This window comes from Primulina huaijiensis, chromosome 9 (genome assembly GCF_012295235.1).
Source record: "Primulina huaijiensis isolate GDHJ02 chromosome 9, ASM1229523v2, whole genome shotgun sequence".
Classification (NCBI taxonomy): domain Eukaryota; kingdom Viridiplantae; phylum Streptophyta; class Magnoliopsida; order Lamiales; family Gesneriaceae; genus Primulina; species Primulina huaijiensis.
Window position 1 is genome coordinate 18,321,204 of NC_133314.1, and position 26,966 is coordinate 18,348,169.

At 36.2% G+C, this 26,966-nt stretch overlaps 2 protein-coding genes across 2 annotated transcripts; both read left to right on the forward strand.

The window, feature by feature from the left end:
* LOC140985110 (phototropin-2-like) lies at window positions 1-26,287 on the forward strand. The gene is made up of 23 exons (XM_073452865.1): window positions 1-220; window positions 696-1,173; window positions 1,354-1,536; window positions 2,392-2,483; window positions 2,560-2,818; window positions 3,826-4,039; window positions 4,261-4,331; window positions 4,741-4,847; window positions 4,950-4,999; window positions 5,100-5,204; window positions 5,828-5,887; window positions 6,115-6,204; window positions 6,866-6,942; window positions 18,543-18,627; window positions 19,982-20,062; window positions 21,250-21,353; window positions 21,720-21,769; window positions 22,179-22,285; window positions 22,756-22,875; window positions 23,871-23,922; window positions 24,748-24,860; window positions 25,545-25,685; window positions 26,026-26,287. The coding sequence occupies exons 2-23, from the start codon at window positions 722-724 to the stop codon at window positions 26,134-26,136; spliced, it is 2,724 nt and encodes a 907-aa protein (XP_073308966.1). The 5' UTR covers window positions 1-220; window positions 696-721; the 3' UTR covers window positions 26,137-26,287.
* LOC140985343 (uncharacterized) lies at window positions 10,533-12,256 on the forward strand. Its single transcript, XM_073453174.1, has 2 exons — window positions 10,533-10,648; window positions 10,679-12,256. Exon 2 carries the CDS (start codon window positions 11,234-11,236, stop codon window positions 11,684-11,686), a length of 453 nt encoding a protein of 150 aa, XP_073309275.1. The 5' UTR covers window positions 10,533-10,648; window positions 10,679-11,233; the 3' UTR covers window positions 11,687-12,256.
* Window positions 26,288-26,966: the final 679 nt, after the last annotated feature.

Consider the following 26,966-nt stretch of genomic DNA (forward strand, 5'->3'; position numbering starts at 1 on the left):
TTCACACTGGTCCATTTTCCTACAAGAGACACCTCTTTCTTTGTACCCGTTTTTGTGATCATATTTTTCAACACACAAGTGTTTCGTATGGTGTCCACGTTTTCATATTTATGTATTTGAGGCTGCAATACATCCTCAAGTACATTATCCTCACACTTATCCTTTAAGCTTGCACAAACAGAAGAAGCGACTTTGCTCAACGCCTGCAGTTCCACCCCAGGTTGTCGAACTTTTTTTGGATTGATTCTTGGACCCTTTTCAGTTATGTTCATTAATATTAGTATCCTCTCATCTATTTGAGCATTTTAGTTTAGTTTTATTTGGGCCGTCAATATGGATCATGTATACGGACTTAGCGTTAGTATATGTCACATTGGTTTAACATTCCTTTGGAATGAGATGAGAAGATTATTTCTTGATTACCTTGTTCCTGGGCGGTTTTTTTTTTTTTTTTTTTTTTTTTTTTAGGTTTTTTTTTTTTTAATTTGTGGGATTTTTTTTCTCTTTTTTTTTTTTTTTTTTTTTTTTTTTTTTTGTGTTTTTTTTTTTTTTTTTTTGTGTCTTTTGTTTGGTTTTTTTTTTTCAAATATGTGGAATAGCTTTTTTTTTTTTTTTTTTTTTTTCCTTTTTTGTCTTTGTTAGTGCTTCTGTTGTTGATTCTGTGATATATAAAGTCATTGATATTGTTGGAACAGAAAGATAAGCGGAAGCTCATTTTGCGATGATTGGCATGATTCATAGTCTTGGAGTCTCTGCAGGTACTATGAACGAGGAACGTGACGTGCAAGTACCTTCAGTGCATGGGGAGAATTTTGGGGGTCAAAACAACGATAGATTGATGGAATTTCAGTTAGACAGTAGCATGAAGGAAAGAACTGCAACAGATTGTTCCATAGCTGAAACAAGTGCAGCTAATGCTTCAGCAGAAGAAATTGCAGGAGGCCAGGATTCAGTAAAAAGACTTTCGGTTGGATCAAATAGGTTATCCGAGGAATCTATTGTTGGATCCAGACTCCCGAGGGTCTCTCAGGAGATAAAAGATGCTTTGGCAACACTACAACAGACGTTTGTTGTCTCCGATGCGACCAAGCCTGACTGCCCCATCATCTATGTTAGCAGTGGCTTTTTCACTATGACTGGTTATTCCTTGAAAGAGGTCATTGGAAGGAATTGGTAAGTACTAGCTGCTCCAGGAATTTTTTCCTGCAACATACCAGAATTTTTTCGTAAATATGCCATGAAGTTCAAAAAGTTATCCCAACGTGGCATGTGGAATCATTTCGAACTTTTAGATCCATAATAAAATGGATCTTTGTCAAGAGGTCGGGGATGGTTATTTGTTCTTTGTTTCAGCCGTTTCTTGCAGGGACCTGATACAGACCAGAATGAGGTAGCAAAAATAAGGAATGCGACAAGAACAGGAACAAGCTATTGTGGGAGACTTCTAAACTATAAGAAGGATGGGACTCCTTTCTGGAATATGCTGACAATCACTCCAATCAAAGATGATGCAGGAAAAACCGTACAATTTATAGGGTAACTTTTCCTCTCTTCGATTGTAAAAGTGGAATCCTGATAGTCACGAAGTCATTTTAATACTAGATCTAGTTATCCAACAATAGAAAGTACGAATACCGTGATTTCATTTGAGCCTCAATGCACAACTTTTTAGAAAAGTTGAGTTAAAAATGAGTGGAAGATGATTACATTCTGCTTGAAATCAGGCATGACTTATAATCCTAAAGTCTTATGTATCAAAATACTTGTAAAATTATTGAGGTTGTAAGTTGTCACCATCCTACTGAATGATATATGATACTCCTAATATATTGTACATTATGTCATCATCTTACTGTGATGTTGATGAAATTGTTCTTTGTTTGCATGGGTCTGATGAACAGAAAGATATTCGAACCTTTGACATTATTGAAGTGGAAAATGTAATTTCTTTCCTTATGCATAAGGTTTATTCAAACAGTAATAGAAAACTATACACGGCATATGGAAGGTATTTTGAATCCAGTTCAATCTAATTCATGGCAAGTAGAGCAAAGAAGTATCATTTTCAAGACTAATTCCATGTTCTTCATTATCCAATTCTAAGTTCTGCTCCAAGTATTCTTTATGTTACGTAAATGGGGGTGAAGCTAATGATCATAAATTTGAAACCATTATCCATTTTCTTTGTCTGTTCTAGTGCTTTTTATTGCCTGATATCATCCCCTGAAGTTGTTGTTTTAAAGTTTTTTCACTAGATATGAATTGACCGTTATAGATCAACTTAACATATAATTTGCTAATATGCAGTGTGTTCTTATACTTTAAGTCTTGGTAATGTGGACAGTTTATCCCGGTCTGATACAAGTATATACATATTGTGCTTGTTGGCAGAATGCAGGTTGAAGTCAGCAAGTACACAGAAGGGATGAACGATAAAGCATTGCGGCCAAATGGATTGCCAAGGTCATTGATTCGTTATGATGGTAAGTGCACCTACTGAGCCTATTCCCGCTCATAACCAACTCTCGTTTGGAATCTGACTTGATAGACTTGCTTCAGCTCGTCAAAAGGAAGAGGCTTTAGGCTCTATCACGGAAGTGGTACAAACCCTTAGGCATCCAAAATCCCATGTAACACCTGAGAGTCATGATACCATGACTAAGATTGAACATACTGGGCTAGCAGAATTGTTGGATAATAAAGGTACACCCGGGAGACAAATCCCTCGTCTAGATACAAAAAGTAAGTCACACCGTTCAGATTTTCGCTCAGACACAAGCCAAAAGTCAAGAAAATCTGGACGCTTTTCACTTATAGGGTGAGTCCTTTTCTCTCTCTCTCTCCACTTTGCAACTTTTCTCTTATAATCTGCTATCTCATTTTGTTAGTCCAGATATTATGTGAAGGAAAAAAGAGGTCACTTTTTGTTTATATTTCTGGAAAATGTATTGATTTTTTGGAAAATAACCAAACATATACTATTTCCATTTCTTTTCCAAAAATACATTTTCGAGTCACTTTCACCATCCCCTGTACAATCATTATTTGTTAATTTAAAACTGTTGTCACTCCTGAAAATAGTTCTATTATTATATTGGATTCAAACTGGATAAAATATCTTTTCAAATTGATAATGTTAAATAACTATATCCAACATGTTATGACAGTACATGACATCTGTTGATAGAAAACGTTTTCTTCCTAAAACATGACTTGATAGACATTCTCCAATTCAACATTTGAAAATATTTTCCACAAATTTTTTCATTAATACTGGAAACATAACAAAAAGTACCTAGAGACAATGGACATCATGCATGGTAGCGAAATGGGATCGCCAATAACCCGAGACAATTGAATACACTTTTGCCTTGGACTTTCAAACTTAAAAGCTGGAATTTTGAAAACTACTGAATCAAATGGTAACCTAAAACTTTAAGCTTCAGTGAGTAATACAAGTTTTTATGACTAATCTTTCTATCAACTCAAGTTCATAAATTTACTTTAGTCTGAGAACCCTTGTTAATATCAAAATATGGGGGATATTTCTTACTTGAAGATGTTGAACCTTCCATTTTGGGAAATATCAAAAGGCATTGCTTGTTATGGGCTTTCCTCACAATAAATGTAGAATGATGCTAACTTGGTAACTTTCATCTGAAACTGTAGGATGGTTTGATTCGATTATCTCTGGTAACCTACTCTCAGAATCTGTTTGAATGATGTTAACTCGGGATCCTACATCCGGAACTGTGGGATGACTGGATTCGATTATCTTTGGATTGGATCATTCAATTCTATTAAACCACTGCATAATTTATGCAGGTTCAAAAGTAAGTCTGTACGCCATACTAGCAATGAATATCCACAAGTTATTGAACCAGAGATCCTGATGACGACAGACGAAGAACGGAGAGACAGTTGGGAACAAACTGAAAGAGAAAGGGATATACGTCAAGGCATTGACCTAGCAACAACCTTAGAACGCATTGAAAAGAATTTTGTGATAACTGATCCTAGGCTTCCTGATAACCCAATCGTGAGATAAACTATATAGTTGTAATAGTTCTGGAATTGTCTTCATTATAATCACATTGATCTCTAAATATAAAGTTATCTGCCTTCTGAAAATTCAAAATCCTATGCAGTAAATCACTCTTCAGTTTCTAGATAAAATTCTTTTTCTGTTTTCTTGTTTGAATTATTAATATTTGAAGATACACAGCAGAATAATATCATGATACAGTTCTTGACTTGCAGATATTTGCATCAGATAGCTTCCTTGAATTGACAGAATACTCACGTGAAGAAATTTTGGGAAGGAATTGCAGGTATGAATATAATTCATGCATTGTTGGTGCTTGAAAGTTATTTTGACATTCCACATGATACTGAAATCCTTAGGAACTTGTAAGTTGGATCGCTGAATTAAGCGTGCTAGCTTTCAATGATGAAATGTAACCATAGATTGAGCAAGATTGTCATATGTTACTGTATATTTTTTGTATGCCTCCTTCCTACCGTGTTCCTCAACTACAGATTTAAACGGCATTGTTTCATCTCGCTATTCATCCATGGTTTATTGCATGGCATGACATAAAAGGCATAATGGTTTTCAAAACTTATTGACATTCTGACTGTGTATTCTGCAGACTTTCAACTATAGGAGTCATGCTTTTCTGTTTCATTATGTCTAGATCACTTCCAGCTTTCCTAATGTTGTTGGAAAATGTGTGTCAGGTTTCTTCAGGGACCTGAAACTGATCAAGCAACTGTTTCAAAGATAAGGGATGCCATCAGGGACCAAAGAGATGTTACCGTTCAGTTGATTAATTATACAAAATATGGTTCGTTTAGCTTTCAATATTATTAAATAGACTCAACTAAACATCTTATTCTTCATTAATCTCCCCTTAAACTTGTCATTTATTAATCATTAAAAATTTCAGGGAAGAAATTCTGGAATTTATTTCATTTGCAACCTATGCGTGATCAGAAGGTGGGATTTCCATGTGAATCAAGTTTTCTTGTGATCTGCAGTTGAGACATTAACTCAATCACACCAAGATTTGTTTCCTTGACATTTCTTGGCATGACAGGGTGAACTGCAATATTTTATTGGTGTCCAACTAGATGGAAGTGATCATGTGGTACCCTTGAAGAATCGTCTCTCAGAGGGAACTGAGCAACATGGCGCTAAGTTGGTATGTAATTTAGTTTTATTCTCCTAGAAGATAAGGCAGCATGCTCGAACTAGTCTACTCCAATTATATTATCCAAATATAATAGATTAAAAAAAGGAGACTGGTGACCTTCATCTTGAGTACTAAATAAAACTTTCAAGATATTATAACTTCCGCTAATTGTTGATGTCAGGTGTTATGTTCTGCCTGCCCTAGAAGAAAGTATTTTAATTCTAGAATCTATTTTAACTCTTTCTAAAATATACCTAAACTCAGCACTTTCTTGTTGATCATACCATCAAATTGTGCCATAAAACTACGAATACGTAGGAGAGGGGTGAAACAGGCTTTGCAAATGTTCAATCTTGGAACTGAAACACGAATGAAGTGTAATGTAATGTAAGAATTTTTAGGTACTCTAACATCATGATTTCTCAAATCAATTGTGCCAGATAGAATAGTAGAGCTGATGTTAATTGACCTATTCTATCATTCTGACATACAAATGATAAAGCAAGCATAATTTTGTATCATAGAATTATCCTTTGTCTTTGCTCTTATGTTCTTTGGTTAATCTTTTGTTATTTTCCAATTTAGTTCCTCAGGTTCATATTAATTATCAATGGTTGAATTTTCTTTACCAGGTCAAAGCTACAGCAGAAAATGTTGATGAAGCTGTTCGAGAACTTCCTGATGCCAACTTGGTAAGGTATTCCTTTCTCTCTATCCTTAAAGTGCCTCCAATGATAAGCTTCATATCAATATCCCTACATGTTTGATGCATTTTGATGTGAATACGTGGGAAATCAGGCTTTTAATGCAGCGAGAAACATATTCATGTTAGGATTTTAAGATTGTTGACAGAATGCTATGAAAAGACGATGTCTCATTCTCTTTCTTGCTGATGCAAAATATCTTGTGTCAATTTCAGAGACCAGAAGACCTGTGGGCTATACATTCTCAACCTGTACTTCCGAAGCCCCATAAAAAGGATAGTGTTGAATGGGCATCGATTAGAAAGGTATAACAATGTGAACTTGAATTCAAGCAAATCTGTGGATATTTTCTTCAGGATGCTATGTGAAGAATTAGAATATCACTATCCCAAAAGTTTATGATGTTGGAAGTTAGTGATAAAAAATTTATGTTTCGTCACCTTTCATGCATGGGTTGAAGACCCAATAATGAAGGCCCATAAATTAGTATCCATAGTGTTCACATGTTGGTGGGTTTTTGTACAATGAAATCCCCTGAAAGAATACATGACCAACTGATGGAATTATTTAATGGGAGTGTGGCTGTAATTGGACTCTGCTACGATACAAAGACGAATTTTGAACTTCATGGAGAATGAAGACTATTAAATATAAATCAAGATTCACGTGGTTTGGCTACTTGGCTGACATCCACTATCATATGACCAAATAACTAGCACTTATTCTGTTAAGAATATTGAAAACAATTATCAACTCTATATGTTCGGTGAAATGCATAATCTATACATGAAAATCGAGGAAATTTCTCGAAATAAATCAAATTAAAATCCGACCAAATATTTTGCCTCTCCAAGTATGGTTTGTGAGGAATGAAGCTTAAAAGTTAAGTTAGTTAGGTAAAAGCACAACAATATTGTTATTTATTGTCTGTTAGCAAGTATCTTACACCTACATTTCGTTTTGTAGATCACTGAATCTGGTAAAACTGTTGGATTGAATCACTTCAAACCAGTACGTCCTTTGGGATGTGGCGACACAGGAAGGTGATACAAGTGAAATTGATTATAAACTATTTTCTTAATCATGAATACATCTAGTTTTCAGCATTTACACTTTGATACTTCACGATTCTCCGTATTAGGTTGGGACTCATCAATGTTAGGAAAACTCATGTAGCTTATATCTTGGTTGCTTAAGTGTTGGTTTTTTGTTTTGCATGACATTCTTATGAGATATCGTATGTATCTTATCATCCTTGCTGCCTAGGAATTTGCATTTTGCCAATTATGGTAGCAAATGTAATAGGTATATATATTCATTGCTAGTAACAAGTAATAAGTAAATATGACTTCCTAAGTATGCTATGGAAGTCGCTATATGTGCAGGAATTTGCATTTTGTTATTCATGGTGATAAAGAATAAATTGAGATAGAAAAAGTATTTCTCGTATCATCTTCAGCGTACAGTCAACAATTATATAATACAAGGCTACAATTAATCCCACTAAATTAGGCCTAATTAAATATTATCCTACCAAAGATAAAAGATTCAATATCAAAGATAAAATATACAAAATACATAAATCACAATCAAATATTTAATCATATTCATTATAATCTCCACTCCCTCTCTGTTGATGAGACCAAGCTTGCCTACAAGGAAATCAAGAGCTTGTTCCGATAGTCTCTTTGTTAACAAACCAGCAAGTTGGTTAGAAGTGGGCACATATTCAACACTAATCATGCCTTGCTCCAACTTTTCTTTAACAAAGTGTCGATCAACATCTACGTGCTTTGTCCTATCATGATGAACAAGATTGTGAACTATGTTGATTGTTGATTTGTTGTCACAAATAACTGCAGAGGATCCTTGAATTTTATTTTCAATGAGTTCACATTAGGGGTTGTAAATGAACAGAATTGAGCTGAATATTAGTAAAAATTTAAGTCTCGAGTTCGGCTCGAATCAAGCATATTCGAGTTCGAGCTCAAAATTTTAATTTTTTTGGCTCGAGTTTGACTCGAAATTATGTTCGAGTTCGAGTTCCAGTTCCAGTTCGGCTACAAATGTTCGAACATATTCGCGAGCTATTTGAACTATTTCCGAGACATTAAGGTTCTAGAATGAAGGTTGAAAGCTCGAAAAGTCCGAAAAACTCAAAATGTATATATATTTAATATATAAATATATTATTTTCATAAAATATTAAGGTTCGCGAGCAGCAGCGATATATCGAACAAAATAATTTTGGCTCGAGTTCGGTTCAAAAAAAGTTTGAACATGTTCGAGTTCGGCTTGAGTTCGATAAGTTCGAAGAACCTGCTCGATTCGTTTATAGCCTTAGTTCACATACTCCTTGAGCCATGGCTATATACTCTGATTATGCACGGCTTCTTGCAACAACAAAATATTTCTTACTACGCCAAGTCACCAAAGTTCCAATCTGCATCAGTGAAGGCCTTCACCCCTCAATCATTGTTTTTTGAGGAAAAAAACCTATGTCTGGAGTCTTTTTTAAGTATCTCAAAATTTTGTATACAACATCTAGATGACCTGACATGGGGACTTCATATACTGGCTCGCTAAACTTAATGCAAAAGCAATATGTGGGTAAGTATGATGCAGATATATATGTTTCTTAACAAGACGTTGATATATTTCTTTATCCAGCGATTTTCCTTCGAACATCCTCTTCTTATTCCCTAATTCAATTGGAGTTTTACTAGATTTGAAGTCAAGAATACCAGTTTCGTCTAGAAGGTCTAGAGTGTATTTTCGTTGGGAAACCGAAATACGCTTTTTGCTTCTAGGAATTTCCATCCCTATAAAGTATTTTAGTAATCCAAGTTCTTTTACTTCAAATTATTTAGCCATCATTAACTTAGTATCTCCAATCTCTTGGCGATCATTCCCTGTTACAATGATGTCATCAATATATATTATAAGAATAGCGATTTTTTTTCCTTTGAATGTTTGACAAATAAGGTATGCTCTGCTTGACTTGGAAAACCTGTCAAATCATGCACGTGGTGACTGTTTCATACATAGATAGATTTGTTGAGTTTGTAAACAATTTGATTTCCCCATCTTCAAAAGAGGGGGGGAGGGGGGGTTTGTTGAGTTAAGCATTCTACTAGGTGTCTTAGATATTGTTCCTTTGGAGATGGGTATGGAGGATTTTAGGGTTTGGTTGGGGGACTCTTCAAGGTCTTTTTCTGTTAGTTCTTTTTATGACTCTTTTTATCCGATCAGCAACTTCCCTTATTTCTCGTAGTTTACTAATATTTGGAAAGTACCTGTGAGAACCCGAATCTCCAGCATTTTAGCAGCAATGCAAAATTTCCAGCAGAAGTTAATATTTCAGAAGCTGGTGTTTTTCCAGCAGATTAAAATCCAGCAGCAGACAACAGATAAAATCCAGCAGCAGAAGAGTGAGATTCCAGCAGACAGTTACTGATTCAGCTTAGACTTGTAACTGAAGCATTAACATGGAATAAAGGCTGTTAATGGCAGATTATGGTCGTTAATAGGGAGGCCAACAGTCAGAAATGTGCCTATAAATAACACTCTCAAATCTCTGATTGGTGTTACACAAATCCTGAGTTATCACTTGAAAATTCGAGCTAAAGAATGCATTTTCGAGCTGTAAAAAAAACCAGTAGCAAGGCAAGCAGATTCCAGACTTCAGTAACCGAAATTTCTAGCAAATTAACGTAAGTGGGCTTACGTATGAATATCTTGAAATCAGTTTTATAATTTCTGTTTTAAAGCACAGTTTCTGAATGTTTGAGATTCCTGATATCTGATTTTGAAGCACTGAAACTTAGTGAACTAATGATAGGAATATATATTCTGAACATTACTGATTACTGATTACTGGCCTCACCCCTTAGAGGAGAGAACATATAGGGGACTGATATCAGTTTAGCCATGAAATTCACGAACGTGCTAAGTGCTTACTTGTAAAATATCTGATTACTGATTACTGATTACTGAATACTGATTTATGTTCTGAAAATAAGAATTCCTGTATATTTTTCGTATTACTGTCTCTGTTAAAAATGGTTTTGAAAACTGAGAGTTATTCCCGCCCCCGCTTACTGAGTGAAAACCATATCACTCACCCACCAAATCATCCCAGATAAGAACGATGAAGAAAGGCTAGAAGAAGAGGAGAAAATCCAGTTCTGGGGCTGGTGAAGAAGTTTGTTAATTCTCAGTTTTATTTACGTTCTTTTCCGCTGCATCTGTAAGACATTGTTATGTCTGGTTTGTTTTACATTTCCGCTGTAAAACATAAATTATTTGAGTTTGTATCAGACATGGAGATATTCAGTATTTATGAATAAAAAGACTGGTTTCTGAATTTCGTACTTCTGAGGCTTGTTGTTTTCGAATGTAAATTTGAGAGCAACGCCGATGTCATCCAACCCCCGTTCTAGGGCGTGACATTGAAGTGGTATCAGAGCAAAATCAGGTTTCATAATCTGGGGAGGAGGAACTAGAAATAATGAGTTCTTATAGACTTCTGAAAATAAGTTCTGAAAGTTACTGAAAATAAACTACTGTAATAGACTACTGAAAATAAGCTACTGTAATAGGCTACTGAAATAAGTAGAAACAAAAAAAATTTCAGTAGACTAAAACCAGTAGACGAAAAACAGTAGGATGAAACCAGAACCAGTAGATGAGAACCAGTAGATCTGAAGGCATAAGACTTGGTCAGTAGACTCGGAATGCAGCAGACTGGTTCTAACAGTGCTGGAAAGTAACAAACAGTGCTGAAAAAGCAGCAGACTGATTGCAGTAGCATCAGAGTTGCAGTAGATAGGGAACTCCAGCAGGAGCATGCAGTAGACCTTGCAAAGTGGCATGGAAGTTGAGGTGTTTTTCGCGCAAACTTCAAACGGCCATAACTTTTGATCCAGGAGGAATTTTTACTATTAAAAGTATGCGTTGGAAAGCTCTCGACGAGGAGAACCTAACCTAGAACCAAACTTTCGTTCTAGCACCACCGACGAACCCCAAAATCCTTCGTTTAGATGGTGATATTGTCATTTTCGTAAAATTTTCCAATTTTTCGAAACTTTGAGGAATTTTCATTTCCAAACGGCTTAGTATTTTTGCACCAAAATTGGTACACTTCATGTTCTTGATGTGAAAGATTTTTAGTAAAATTTTCACGCAATTTTGAGATCGAAAAATTTTGAGCTATTTTCTGCTATTGAATGTTATAGGCTTACTGATTCTGTTCATTCCAGTAATTGTCTATAACTTGACCTATACTCTTGAGATCACTTCTGAACCTTGGCTCTCATGTTTTGGATGTAGGATATGACTGACCAGAATAGCTATATTAAGAGCTTAGAGAGGAAGCTAGAGAAGCTCAAGGGACATAACTACTGCTTAGAGCTAGACAAAGATGAGTTACAGCGTCAAGCAGATCACTTGAAAGGTGATGTTCAACGTTATGCTCACTATCTGCATGAGGCAGAAGAGAGGAATAGGAGAGTTCAGGAAGAGTTCGAAACCGCTCAAGAGACAGTTGCAGAGTTCATCGAGTTACGTGATAACTTGATTGAGAAGATCCAAGTGCTTAAGGATCAAAATCACCAACTCGTGCACCAGCATAACCAGTATTGTGAACAAACTGATGCTCAGATTCATGAGTTGCAGAACACCGTTGAAGTTCTTAGCGACCAGAATGCAGTTCTGCATGGTCATATTGAACATCTAGAAGCAGTAGCAGCCAACCATGAAGTTGAACCCGAGGAGGACCATCAGTAGTCGTTCTTTGTAATAACATTTGTTCCATTAGCATTTCTGTTAGCATTTCGAATTTCAGCTGTAATTGCACTTTCATGGGAAATCAATAAAATTTATTTCTATCTATTGGGTTCATATTTAAATTTCTTTTGAGCAATTACTCAATCATTGTGCTTCCTTGTTTAGTCTCTATTCTGTCAAAACCTTAGAACTTTCATGATTGTAGGAAATGGACGGAAGACCTGTAAGAAACAACCGCAATCCTCGTTATGGAAACCGTAACAACAACCGCAACGATGAGGACGCACAACAACAACAACAACCACCAGCAGTTGGCCTTAGTCAGGTGGATCTGATGGCTATAGCCACGATTGTGGCAACCACACTACAAGGGTTGGTCAACCCTAACGCTAATCAGCCACCGCCACCACCTCCAGCTCAGAATGGGACTAAGCAGCACTATGAGGCTCTCCGAAGAACAAGAGTCCCAAACTTCGATGGAAGCTCCGATCCTGAGGTCGGACAGAATTGGATGAAGGAGGTAGAGAACCATCTTCGACTACTTGAGGTTCCACAAGAGATCAAGGTAAATGTGATTACACCTTTTCTTGTGGATAGAGCCGCCAAATGGTGGGAAAGAATCTCACCAGCTATGTTAGGGACGGGACCTATTACCTGGCAAAGGTTTCGAGAGGCATTCCTGAGGCAGTACTTTCCGACAGCAGTTCGAGTACAGAAGCTGTCAGAATTTGAAAGCTTAGTTCAAGAACCAAACATGACTGTGGTGGAGTATTCATCCAAATTCCACTCATTGGGAACTTATTCCCCAACCATCATGGGAGACGAGGCCTTGAAGATACCTCGCTTCACGAAGGGATTGAACAGCCGCATTCAATCTGCCCTTGCGGTTATCGAGCCCAATAGTTTTGATGAATTGATGGGAGCCGCCATCAGGGCTGAGAATGACATCAAGAGGCGTGAAGGTGAGAACAAACTCAAACGTCCTCAGTCAAGCCAGTACCAACCGGGCCAACAATTCAAGAGGCCTAGGTTTTCAAGCAATCAATTCACCAGTGATCCAGCCAAAGGAACCACTTCTTCTCTATCAAGCAAAGAAGGAGTCAAGTGCCAAAGTTGTGGATTCGCTCACACTGGTGAATACCGTAAGAATTCTGGAGCTTGTTTTCGTTGTGGAAAGTTGGGCCACTGCATTGCTCAATGCTCTTTTCCAGATCCAAAGAATGGTCCAGCAGGTGGAACAACTCCAAACAAGCCTAAGGAGGACAAGGCTAATGCTCGAGTCTATGCTCTCACTCAAGAAGAGGCTGACAACTCAAATGAGGTCGTAGCAGGTACCATTCAAATCAATAATATGCCTGCTGATGTATTATTTGATTGTGGTGCTACGCATTCATTCATGTCTAAGAGATTTGCCAAGAAGTTAGGAACTAAGCCTGATAATTTAGAAGAACCATATAGAGTAGCAACTCCTGCAAATCGGATTTTAGAAACTCGCACTCTATATCGGGATATTGGTGTTCTCATAGATAATCAGAATTTCATGGCAAACCTAATCCAACTGAACATGGTGGAATTCGATGTAATTCTTGGAATGGATTGGTTAGCCAAGAATCATGCTTTAGTAGACTGTCATGGAAAGACGGTAACCATCCAAGATCCACACCAAGAGAAAATTTTATTTCATGGCAAGACCAAAGAACGAAAGACTCTTCAATCTGCTTCTCAAACTTGGAAAGCCATGAAAAGTGGAGAAGAAGTTTACCTAGCCATGTTAAGCGAGGTAAAACAAGAAACTGCACTTGCACTAGAAGAGATTCCGGTAGTACAAGAGTTTCCGGATGTCTTTCCTGAAGAACTCCCTGGCGATCTTCCCGACCGTGAAGTGGAATTTGAGATTAATTTAGTGCCCAATGCTACACCGATCTCAAAAGCACCGTACCGAATGGCTCCAGCAGAGTTGAAAGAACTCAAAGAGCAACTTCAAGAGTTGTTGGATAAGAAGCAAATCCGACCAAGCGCATCCCCGTGGGGAGCTCCTGTCCTATTTGTAAAGAAGAAGGACGGAAGCATGAGATTGTGTATTGATTACAGAGAACTGAATAAGATCACAATCAAGAATAAGTACCCACTTCCAAGGATAGATGACCTGTTTGACCAACTCAAAGGAGCTTCAGTCTTTTCCAAGCTCGACTTAAGATCAGGCTACCACCAACTCAAGGTCAAAGCAAACGATATTCCGAAGACAGCCTTCAGAACAAGGTATGGACATTATGAGTTCATGGTAATGCCGTTCGGGTTAACAAACGCTCCGGCAGTATTCATGGATCTCATGAATAGGGTGTTCAAGCCGTTTCTTGACAAGTTTGTTGTGGTATTTATCGACGATATTCTAGTATATTCGTCTAGTGAGGAGGACCACAAAGAACATCTTCGTCTCACCCTCCAGACGCTGAGAGAAAAAGAACTTTACGCCAAGTTCAAGAAATGCGAATTTTGGCTAGAAAGCGTCACATTCTTGGGACACATAATATCAGTAGCAGGAGTATCTGTGGACCCTAAGAAAGTTGAAGCAATCTCAGATTGGCCTAGACCAAAGAATGTGACAGAAATTCGAAGCTTCTTGGGATTAGCAGGCTATTATCGAAAATTTGTTGAAGGATTCTCTTCAATAGCCATACCCCTCACCAAGCTCACACAGAAGAACTCTAAATTTCAATGGAGTGAAGAATGTGAGCAAAGCTTCGAGACTTTGAAGAAGAAGCTTACCTCCACTCCGGTGTTGGTATTGCCAACTGACGGCAAAGACTTCACCATCTACAGCGATGCATCTAAAGGAGGCTTAGGATGTGTACTCATGCAAGAGGGAAGGGTGATTGCATACGCGTCAAGGCAGTTGAAGCCGTATGAACAGAATTACCCAACACATGACCTCGAACTAGCTGCAGTGGTGTTCGCGCTAAAAATTTGGAGACATTATCTTTATGGAGCAAAGTACGAGAGTTTTACTGATCACCAAAGTCTCAAATATTTGTTCACTCAAAAAGAACTAAATATGAGACAAAGACGGTGGATTGAATTCATGAAGGATTACGACTTGACGATAAGCTACCACCCAGGCAAAGCCAACAAGGTAGCAGATGCTTTAAGTAGAAAGGATACGAGTAAAGTGATCCTGGCATCACTTTCAGCACAACCATGTCTTCAAGAGACAATCAAGATAAGTCAAGATAGAGATTCCGTTTTGGTGAAATTGAAAAAGCAATCCAAAGAGAGGAAATCACCAGATTTCGAGACAGATAACAAAGGAATCTTGTGGATGAAAGGACGATTGTGTGTACCAGACATCGATAACCTTCGACAAGAAGTAATGTCTGAAGCACATAAGTCAAAATTTTCAGTTCATCCTGGCAGTACCAAGATGTACAGAGATTTGAAGAAAAATTTCTGGTGGAATGGAATGAAGAAAGACGTGGCAATGTTTGTTTCTAAGTGTTACGTGTGCCAGCAAGTCAAAGCAGAACACCAAAGACCTGGAGGACTTCTGCAACCACTAGAAAACCCGGAATGGAAATGGGAACATATTTCCATAGATTTTGTAGTCGGTTTACCCAAATCGAGACAAAGTCATGACGGCATCTGGGTGATCGTAGATAGACTCACAAAATCTGCGCATTTCTTACCTGTCCGCATGAATTATAATTTGGACAAGCTAGCCACATTGTACATAAATGAAATCGTACGATTGCATGGAGTTCCAGCTAGCATACTTTCCGACAGAGATCCTAGATTTACGTCCCGTTTTTGGAAGTGCTTTCAACAAGCTATGGGGACTAAAGTTACGCTTAGTACGGCTTATCATCCTCAAACCGACGGCCAAACAGAGAGGACAATTCAAACTCTTGAGGATATGCTGAGAGCTTGTGCTCTGGACTTCAATGGTAATTGGAGCGAACATCTGCCCTTAATCGTGTTCGCATACAATAATAGTTACCACAGCAGCAATGGAATGGCACCATACGAAGCCCTATATGGACGAAAATGTCGATCACCACTGTATTGGGATGAAGTAGGGGAAAAAGCCAGCGTTGGACCCGAACTAATCCAGGAAACAGTGGATAAAGTTGCTGTGATCAAGGAGAGATTAAAAGCTGCACAAGATCGACAGAAAAGCTGGGCTGACATGAAAAGAAGACCGTGGAATTTGAAGTTGGAGAGAAGGCATATGTGAAAGTGTCACTCATGAAGGGTGTAATACGATTCAATAAGGCTGGGAAACTGAATCCCAGATACGTCGGACCATTTGAAATTCTTGAGAAAGTGGGAACACTTGCTTACAGATTAGCACTTCCCCATGATATGTCAAGAATCCATAATGTTTTCCACGTTTCACAGCTGAGAAGATATATCTCCGATCCAAGTCATATTCTCGAGGCCGGACCACTTCTGGTCGATGGAAAGTTAAATGAAGAATTGAAGTACGAAGAAGTTCCGATTCGGATTGTGGATAACAAAGACCAAGTACTGAGACGACGAACTATTCCATATGTCAAAGTACAATGGTCCAATCACACCGAAAGAGAAGCTATTTGGGAATTGGAAGAAAAGATGCGAGAACGATACCCTTATCTCTTTGAGGATCATGTATAGCCAAGTTTCGAGGACGAAACTTCTCATAAGGAGGGAGAGATGTGAGAACCCGAATCTCCAGCATTTCAGCAGCAATGCAAAATTTCCAGCAAAAGTTAATATTTCAGAAGCTGGTGTTTTTCCAGCAGATTAAAATCCAGCAGCAGACAACAGATAAAATCCAGCAGCAGAAGAGTGAGATTCCAGCAGACAGTTACTTACTCAGCTTAGCCTTGTAACTGAAGCATCCACATGGAATAAAGGCTGTTAATGGCAGATTATGGTCGTTAATAGGGAGGCCAACAGTCAGAAATGTGCCTATAAATAACACTCTCAAATCTCTGATTGGTGTTACACAAATCCTGAGTTATCACTTGAAAATTCGAGCTAAAGAGTGCATTTTCGAGCTGTAAAAAAACCAGTAGCAAGGCAAACAGATTCCAAACTTCAGTAACCGAAATTTCTAGCAAATTACGGTAAGTGGGCTTACGTTTGAATATCTTGAAATCAATTTTATAATTTCTGTTTTAAAGCACAGTTTCTGAACGTTTGAGATTCCTGATATCTGATTTTGAAGCACTGAAACTTAGTGTACTAATGGTAGGAATATATATTCTGAACATTACTGATTACTGATTACTGGTCTCACCCCTTAGAGGAGAGAACATATAGGGGACTGATATCAGTTTAGCCATGAAATTCACGAACATGCTCAGTGCTTACTTGTAAAATTTCTGATTACTGATTACTGAATACTGATTTATGTTCTGAAAATAAGAATTCCTGTATATTATTCGTATTACTGTCTCTATTAAAAATGGTTTTAAACTGGGAGTTATTCCCGCCCCCGCTTACTGAGTGACAACCATATCACGCACCCACCAAATCATCCCAGATAAGAACGATGAAGAAAGGCTAGAAGAAGAGGAGAAAATCCAGTTCTGGGGCTGGTGAAGAAGATTGTTAATTCTCAGTTTTATTTACGTTCTTATCCGCTGCATCTGTAAGACATTGTTATGTCTGTTTTGTTTTACATTTCCGCTGAAAAACATAAATTATTTGAGTTTGTATCAGACATGGAGATATTCAGTATTTATGAATAAAAAGACTGGTTCTGAATTTCGTACTTCTGAGGCTTGTTGTTTTCGAATGTAAATTTGAGAGCAACGCCGATGTCATCCAACCCCCGTTCAGGTTTAAGTTTTCTCGTGGACTATGGCTTTGGGAAAATTTCCGACTTGCAATTCGTTGCAAAAACGATGGCCTAGTTGTGCTTTATGTCCGAATTGGTGTAGCCTATGCCGGAACAAAGAGGAGGATCGAGACCATTTACTTTTGCGTTGTTCGTTCACAAGCGGAATTTTTATCTAAGTATCAGGAATTGGGTTTCGAGTGGAGTTTTCCAAGAACAGCGCATGACATGTTTCTTTTGGAGCCAAGTTTACATACCGGGAGGAAAATTAGGTGTTTTTGGTATGTGGTAGTTCATTGCTTTTTTTAGTCGATTTGGTTGGAGCTAAACAAAAGAATTTTTATCGACATAGCAGAGTCTAGAGATAAGGTTTGGGAGAAGATCAAATTCAGGGTCGCGAGTTGGACGACAAAGTTGGCAAAGTTTAACCATCTACTTATCGTAGTGAGGGATTGAAAATTTCTATCTATTGACGAAAGTGTAGTAGTTTTCATTCTTTGTGGCTTTTTCGAATTTCTCATCCGCCTACTTGTACTTTTTTTCCTATTCTAATAAAATTTTGTTTCTACTAAAACAAGAGTTTATGCGATGATGGTCATGTACATGAACAAAGGTCGTACACCCAAATGTTTTAAAGGGAAGAATGTTGGAGTTGGACAAATGTGGATATGTTCTGCTGATGAGAGATAACGGGGTGTCAAAGTTGATGGTTCAACTGGGTAGGCGATTGATGAGATATGCAGATGTAACATATTGACTAAAAGTAGTTCTTGAAACAAAGGTTGTTTCTCCGATTGTCTTCTATAATTTATTTATTTTTGTCTGGGGAATTAATTAATTATGTTATTTTTTATAGTTCACATGGTTATCTTTTTTGTTCATTCACCTTGTCCTTTCAGTATAAATTATTATTTTGTGAAAACAACAAAATAAATTTTCAAAAGTGTTTTATGTTATCTTTCTTAAGAATGTACCAGCTTCTCATTGATGGCTTCGATTGAATTCTTCAATTATGCAAGCACAAATGTTTTTTTGCAGTGTTCATTTGGTGGAACTAATAGGTAGTGGTCAACTATTTGCTATGAAGGCAATGGATAAATCCATGATGCTTAATCGTAATAAGGTATAGTTGTTTGGCCCTTGGGTTCTCGCTGGTATTATCGTGCAATCTGATTTAATTTAGTTAATGATTAGCAAAGGCTTGTTTGAAATTTTCATTACATGGGCACATTATCATGCCAGTTGTCTTAAGATCACTAATAATAATATAATAATGAATGTTAAATTACCGTATCAGTATCACTATAACTTATAAATTCATGCCAATATACATCTCATAATATGATTATACACATATAATCTCCTCGGGATATATCTTGAATAATCAGAAAGATCTGGGACAACATTATAGTTCTCAAATGACATGGAATGCATAGAATGATAGTACAAGCCGAGATCACGAAGTCAACCTTGACCTCCTCCAGATGTCCTTTCATTGGTGTCTTGGGTCCTAAATTCTCCTGTTATGATTCACATAATGTAAAATAAAGGCCCCAAAGGTGTGAGCACATGATAGTAAGAATAGATCATGATAAAACCGACTAAGAACTATAAAAGATGTATGAAATACTAAACAATACACGTCGTTAAGGTACAACATCAAACATAGTCTGAGGTATCGGAAGTCTGTGACGATACAGTGCTCGAGCATATCACACTCAACAAGATACAAGGACTGGCCTCACCGCTATAATCTCCACTCCCCCACCAAACTATTACCGTGTACCAGATGGCTCGCTGAACCGGATCAGATACCCATTATACCTGGTTGACCACCATCCATATCATAGGCCATTCATGGTCCATACAATCACCGATACCTGCCTTAATTCAAGAAATATAGTCATGGTCAGACAAGGATCGAAGCTCGACATGTCGGTGCATTATACAAAAAGTGTTTGTTACCAAAACATATTTTAGTTTTCATGAACCAATAAGTTTCCTATTCCCTTAAATGTGAAAAGAACATGTAGTCCTTGATAAATTATAAAATTCTGATAAAATATAAGAAATATTAACAAATAAACAAAGCAAATATGTCAGTTATAGGTTTTTAAAATACTTGAATTTTTTTGTGAAAAATAGGGTGAAGCATCACTTCAAAGGTTGTACAATATAATCTAAAAGCTTAAAGACCCATAAAAGTTATAAGATAATATGAAATTTGAAATCTAGTAACCTTGCTAGAAAATCAAAATATCTAATTAAGAATGAACTTTTTAGGAACTAAATCAAAAGTTAGTGTTTTCATTTGTTAGATTTGATGGTAACAGTAACGACGTTCCAAAATGAACTTGTTATGATCAAAACAAATACACTTACATGATAAACAATTAATTTTCACGGGCACAAAAAGGGATGATCCTTTTTTATTTATGATTACGATCAAAATGTACTGTGGTCTTAAATTTGTGCAGGTTCATCGAGCATGCATTGAAAGAGAAATTATCTCACTCTTGGATCATCCATTTCTTCCCACTTTGTACTCCTCTTTTCAGGTTCTCTTCTAGAAACTTGATTGATAATGTTTTATTTACATTTTGGTAAAGTGATGGCGGCATAATAAACAATAAAAGTGTGAAATGTAAGAATTGAAGGCTATTTTCGGTTTAATCTCTGACATTTACTTGTAAAAACACGATTTTGAAAATTGTATTGGGAAATGTGATGCATATTTTGTGTTATTTTAAAATGAAACATTTTAAACTTTAGATGTCAAACCATGTATATATAAGCTGGCTTATACGATCCTTCAGTAGCTCATGGGGTACTTAAAAAATTTAAAATATCGTTTTTTTGGTTAGGGTATCAAGTAATGATTGAGTTTTCTTCGAAAATAGTGAAAATTGAATCGAAAATAATTTATGTTTATGAAAATGTAAAAGGCTGTGAAAATTTATGCTGAGAAATGAATTGGGAATGAGGTGAAATGTGTTATTCTTATTGTTGGAAACGATAATGATTTTCTTAAAATGAAACTGAACAGAGCCAAAAATTCATGCTCTCCCTAGATTTAGGGAGTTTCTAGAATTCTAAAAAGTCCCAGACAATATAGGTCCTATGTCTGTCGAGTCTGCTGTTAGAGGATCAAAATCTATGTTGCATGGATACGGGTACGGGTAAGTTCAAAATATATTCATGACCTCTCAATCATGAATCAAGAGTTCAGTCAGCTGATTGCAACAACTTCAGATATACATATGCTATGTAGTTCATCATAAAATTCTCATTTTGTGAAATATTGCTTAGCCTTCGATGCATACTATAGTATGCCATGTTGTAAATCAAATACTGCCAAGTGAACACGTACCAGTTTGAACTCATTTCTAGCATATCTTGGAGAATTATATTAGATATGGGAAAAAACCCTTACATTCTTTGCTTATCCTCAAATAATAAGTTCATTTAGACAATATTAAGCAGCTTCGTTGGAGGTGCTTTAATTTCTTAAGAATCAAAGGCAGGCAAAGTACTCAGAGATCCATCAAGCTTTCAATGTTATTATATGAACAGATGCAGCTGACTGTTTCAAACTAACTCAATGGACTTTTTTGTAATTTGTGCTAGCTGAAATATATTATCTCCGTAACATGCCTCGTGCATCACCCTATCTCTTTACTTTGATTTTGCTCATAATTTTTCTGATATTCTTTACATTCTAACATGATATCTATTTTCTGTCCAGACACCTACACATGTTTGTTTGATAACAGATTTTTATCCCGGAGGAGAGTTATTTGCACTGCTCGACAAACAACCCTTGAAAATCTTGAGCGAGGACTCAGCCAGGTAGTTGATTAAAAGCTTAGTTTGAAATTTACAGATAATTGCTTAAATTTTTTACCATGTTTAGCACAAACTTACATAGAAATAAATTGCAACTCCATTCATGCCTTATTGAAAAATTCAGATTTCTTTGTGGTTGTTTTTATGGAAAGAGATGCCCTATGGAATTGCATACTAGTATATAATACCAGCAGATTGGCTTGCAAACACTGTCTATCTTATAGAGCTACCATAGAGTATAATGAGTAGAAATTTTCCAGGACACTCTCTCATAAATTTCTTAGCACATAAGACTGATTCATGTTAGAATATTGAAATAATTTTTATGTGAGTTGAAGGATGCTGAAGGTTGTATATAAAATTCTCCAGGTTTTATGCAGCAGAGGTCGTCATTGGCTTGGAATATCTTCACTGTTTAGGTATCTCGTGTCGTTAAAAAATTTATAAATACAATTCATTTTTGGATGAAGTTGTGTGAACCATGTATGTGAGAATCAGTCCAGGTCCTACAGTCTTGCTAAGTCACATCTTTCAACTGGTATTCATAGAATATATGTTGCTGCTTAGTTCAAGTTATTTAGTTCTGCCACCTCCTATCTTTCAGTTCTTCCATGTTTTTTATGTCAGATCACATTCTTATTTATCAAATATATACTGTTTCACTTTTGAAGACTCTATCACACTGTATTACCATTAACAAAACATGAGGCAACTTTTACCTGGTTCCAGTGACTGGTATAGAACATGGTTAGTTCAGGGGTACGTAACATTTCTGCTTAAATATTGACTGTAGATATTCATTTGATTGTCCTATGTGGACCATTGCAGGTATTCTTTATCGGGATTTGAAACCAGAAAATCTTCTTCTTCAGAAAGATGGACATATTGCATTAGCTGACTTCGATCTATCTTTTAAGACAACATGCAAACCTCAAGTATGCATACCACTAGCATATTAGTTTCTCTTGGATGATTCGGAATTGCTTTTCTTTTCGGAACATTACTTTTCTGATTATTTATGACCAGAAGTTTCCATTTTGTAACACTCTTAAAATGCTCCACTGATCTGGAACTGATTGAGTTTCTCTCAAACTTCGATTGCATTTGATTCTTCATGGGTCTCTCAAGTATATTTCGTTCTGGAGGAAAGTAAAAAAAATGCTTACCAGTTTATAGCTTTTATCTTCTGTTGTTGAGCGCGGGGTTATACAAGGGTAAAACCCGAGATATATAAAACGAGAAACATCTGGACCTTTTTTCATGTGATCATAACCACTCTCTAAATGCACAGTACGAGGATATGAAGTCTCCTATTATAGTTTGTTGTTTATCTCACGAAACCTTTTCCTAATAAATTCTAAAATCGAGTTAAGTTATTTTGTACTAAAAGTCTTACTACTTCCAGGTCATAAAGCATCCTGCCCTGAAGAAGAAAAGCTCTAGGAATCAACCTCCTCCAATTTTTTTTGCAGAACCAAGTACTCAATCAAATTCTTTTGTTGGGACTGAAGAATACATTGCTCCAGTATGGGCTTTTCTGTGTCCTGATTGTATCTGCTCATTGTCTTTAATTCATTGGCATGCTCAGAAGATTTTCATAATTCATGGCTAGTTAATGTTATTTCCCATAGTAGTTATTGCCTGCTAAAGATGACATTAACTGACTTCAAAGATTTTAATTTGATCAAAGTACATAGCACAAATTGATTTCTACGTTTCAAGCAATATTATAATATATATTCATCAATAACATGCGGAGCTTCCATATAGGTGAAATAGTAACTGAAACGTCTTAATTATGCAAATTCTATCTGATCACGAGCCACTTCTAAGTGTCTAGTCTAGTTATAGATATTCAATTTTATTAGTAGAATGGCGTGCTAAGATTTACTTCGGAACAAGCATCAATTTGTTTGTGTTATAGCATACATCTCCTTCTTCCTTTTGAAAAACATAGTTACGGCATTTATCGTATTCTGTGGAACCAAGCAAGGGACGAAATGTGCAATTCATTAGGAGCTCCTAGTCATGAACTTGAAGTTAGTTTATGCTTTCACATCTTTTTTTCTTCATTTTGGCATGATGATCATTGAGTATGAGATTACAATATGGCATTGTGCGATGAGGGTTCTTCGTGATTTTATACAAAGATATAAAAACGCTATCCAATTTTGGCGTACATCCTATTAAAATGCATCTGATCACAACTCATTTGGATGATTTATCTTAACCTGTAGACAATACCAGTTACAAGGTTTTAATTTTGTAGATTTGCCTTACTTTGTGAATAGCCTTCCTTTCTCCAGATAAACATCATGGTCATTATTGTATTTTTCCCAAGTTTTTTAACATTTGACAAATTTTCTTGAAAATTCTTTTTTTTCCTTTTGTTAACAAGTTTTAGGATTCGTAAAGTTTCTCTCCGTGTATTTGATTCAAAAATATTGATAATCAATATCATGGAAAGCATTTACTGTGCTTCCAATCTCAATACTCATTCTGATGTTCACTTGATTGCAGGAAATCATTACAGGCTTAGGTCATAGTAGTGCTATAGATTGGTGGACCCTTGGTAAGTATGTGAAAATAAATTATTTCTGAATTATTTATTCACGGTGATAGATAGATGAGAAACTTATTTGGAACAATATCACAATCTTCGTTCTGATTGAAGATAAAAGGATAGGCTAATTCTCATCAATTTAATGTGGCTATAAATGGACTTTTTTATTAAATATTGGTGATGGCAACTTTATTTTTGGACCAAGAAACATGATACTTATGTGCAAAGAACCTGCGTCTGTGCGACATTGACTGGTACTTTTGGTGAAAATAAAACATTTTCTGATCTCGTCTTAGAAATCATTTATCTCAGTGTATGTATGTAATTCGGTTGGAAAACTTGTATAGTTTCTAGAAATTAAAGGACTGGGGGAAGTAAGTGTATAAATTTATAAGCATTTAAAAGTAAATAATTTTCCAAGAAAATGTGAGTTTTTGTTCTTTAGTTTCTCCCACAAAAATCCGTTCAACAAGTTATCTTCTGAGTTTATATAGGGCCAAGACAAGTGGTTGATCGTTATGATCTTTTATGCTCTCCTTTCTTGTCATCTTTATTAATTTCCTCCTGTTTCTGGTACAACCTATTTGGATAGGTTTTATAGAATTTGTCAATATATTGTATGCCGTGGTTTTATGCCTTGAAAGATTAATTTCCCTCTGAATGGTGTACGCCCGTAAAACATTTCATAGAGCAAAATACCTGAATGTCAATATATTGTATGTTGTGGTGTTATGCCTTGAAAGATTAATTTTCCTTCAGAACTTCACTGTAATTGTTAATTCTGATACTAAGCTATGCTAATTTCTGACCTTATAAAATATTTTTGACATTTAGGTATTTTGCTCTACGAAATGCTTTATGGGCGTACACCATTCAGAGGAAAGAATAGGCAGAAAACATTTGCCAACATCTTGCACAAAGACCTAACTTTCCCAAGGAGCATTCCGGTAATACTATAAACTGCAGTAAACATTGCAATTGAGTAGGTGTCAAGTAACTCTTCGGTTTTTAGAGGTCTAATGATTTATAGGTGGTTATGGTAGTAAGATTAGTGAATTTTTGTTTGAATTTTGCATGATGTAGTGCATTTTAGGAAGCCATTTCCTAATCTTTTGTACATTGCATCATGGAGAAATGAAGGGAAATGGACAACTACACTTAAAAAATGTGAAAATGTTGATGACGACTACGCTTGTTTTAGAAATATTTCTCTTTTTGAATCATAGGCTTTCCAAGGAAATTAGATTAGACTGCTGAAATTGGTCAGGTGAGCGACTTAATGGATGTTAGATGTGATATTTATATTTTAGAAAAATTTATATTTACAATTTTAATTTTTTTTCCAATTTAATAAAGGAAAATCAGTTTATTGTCTCTGATGGATTAGTTCCAGTTTAAAACTAGATGTGTTTCAAAGCCGCATAAAATAACAATTTTACGGTCAAAAAGTAATTATAATAAGATAGAAGGAACGAAATATGTACTTCATTTACCAAAATGGCGAACTGGTAATCTGAATTTTGTATTACAGGTGTCAGAAAATCTTGTACGTATGAGAGTCAAATAAATTAGATTTGTACAAATCCGTGCCCAGTTCTCGAAGTCAAAGTAAATAGGAAAAATAATTGCAGGTGAGTCTTGCAGGAAGGCAGTTGATTTATGCATTGTTAAATCGAGATCCAGACAGCCGTTTAGGATCAAATAGTGGTGCGAATGAGATCAAGAATCATCCTTTCTTCCATGGAATAGATTGGCCTCTTATTCGCTGCATGGTAACACCACCTCACCACTTTGGCTTTTACTATCATGAATGAGTTCAGATATATAAGCTTCTAGATTAAGTCAAAAGTGTATAATTTTGTTGTTTGCTTGCAAACCTTGAACCATGGTCCTCTTTAAAAGAGAAGCTGAATTTGAAATAATGAAAATTATATTTTCTGACCTCTTGATTTCAGTTTCTTAAAAGCATTTAGAAATTGGAAAGGACAAACATTTATAGTACATGTAAAGATACCTTATTTGAAAAATAAATTTTTTTAATCCTGTTTATATCCAAAGACACTCAATGATAGTAGTTGTGAACAAAAGTTGAGTACTGTTTTTCTCTTACAGACTCCGCCGCCCTTAGACGAGCCTCTTCAATTAATTGGTAAAGAATCAAATGCGAAGGAGGTAAGTTGGTCCGACGATGGAGTACTTGTGCATCCCATGGAAATGTTCTAAGACGTCATTTAAACTGTATATGTTCTGAAGTCTTCTTTGTTCTTTGTGCTTTCGTGGTGATTAATGGCAACGTCAGCATACTTGGTTCCATTTTCTGGAAACCATTTTCATATGCAGAATTCAAACTAAATGGTAATATCTCACTTTCATATTCTTTCTCAAAACTCATTCTTCAACGCTACATTATATTTTAGGTTAACTTAAAGAATATTAGGAAACTAAGAACACACTACTACACTAGTGATATTACTCGACCAACATATTTTTACTTGATAGTTGATATTATGTTTATTTGCTCCAAAACTCATCGATATATCATGTTCTCTAATATAATATCTAAAACACATCTTAAGATCTCTAATATAATATCTATAACACATCTGAATGTGTTGTTGGTTAGTGATTGATACAAACTTCAAGACGAAGACAATATGGTTTTAAAGATGTTCCCGATTCCAACTAAATTGATTATATCAATCAAATATTCCGTCATAACGGCCCCAGCGGGAGGATCACACAACGGCTATTACCTGCAGCAATTATCCATCTATTTATGTTGACAGAATTATTAAAGATATCACAACATACTATCAATAATTTCATAAGCTTGGGATTTTGTTGCTACGTCTCTTTCCAGGTCTTCATATACAATCCATAATGGTTTGTCTGTCCTTTGTACATAAACCTTTGTGATGGTTTCGCGAAATTTCAACAGCTCTTCCGCTTCCAAGAGAAATTCTCCCGTTTGCGCCTCATAAAAAAAAAACCAGCATAACAGGAAAGAGTATTCAGCAGTGTACCAACCCCCTCTTAGGTGGAATGGCATGGAG

Excerpts from the sequence above, each read along its gene's own strand:
- LOC140985110 (XM_073452865.1), top strand. The coding sequence starts at position 722 with ATGATTGGCATGATTCATAGTCTTGGAGTCTCTGCAGGTACTATGAAC. Across the intron at positions 6,205-6,865 it reads AATGGGCATCGATTAGAAAG|ATCACTGAATCTGGTAAAAC; the intron begins GTATAACAATGT and ends TTCGTTTTGTAG. Across the intron at positions 25,686-26,025 it reads GGCCTCTTATTCGCTGCATG|ACTCCGCCGCCCTTAGACGA; the intron begins GTAACACCACCT and ends TTTCTCTTACAG.
- LOC140985343 (XM_073453174.1), top strand. The coding sequence starts at position 11,234 with ATGACTGACCAGAATAGCTATATTAAGAGCTTAGAGAGGAAGCTAGAG.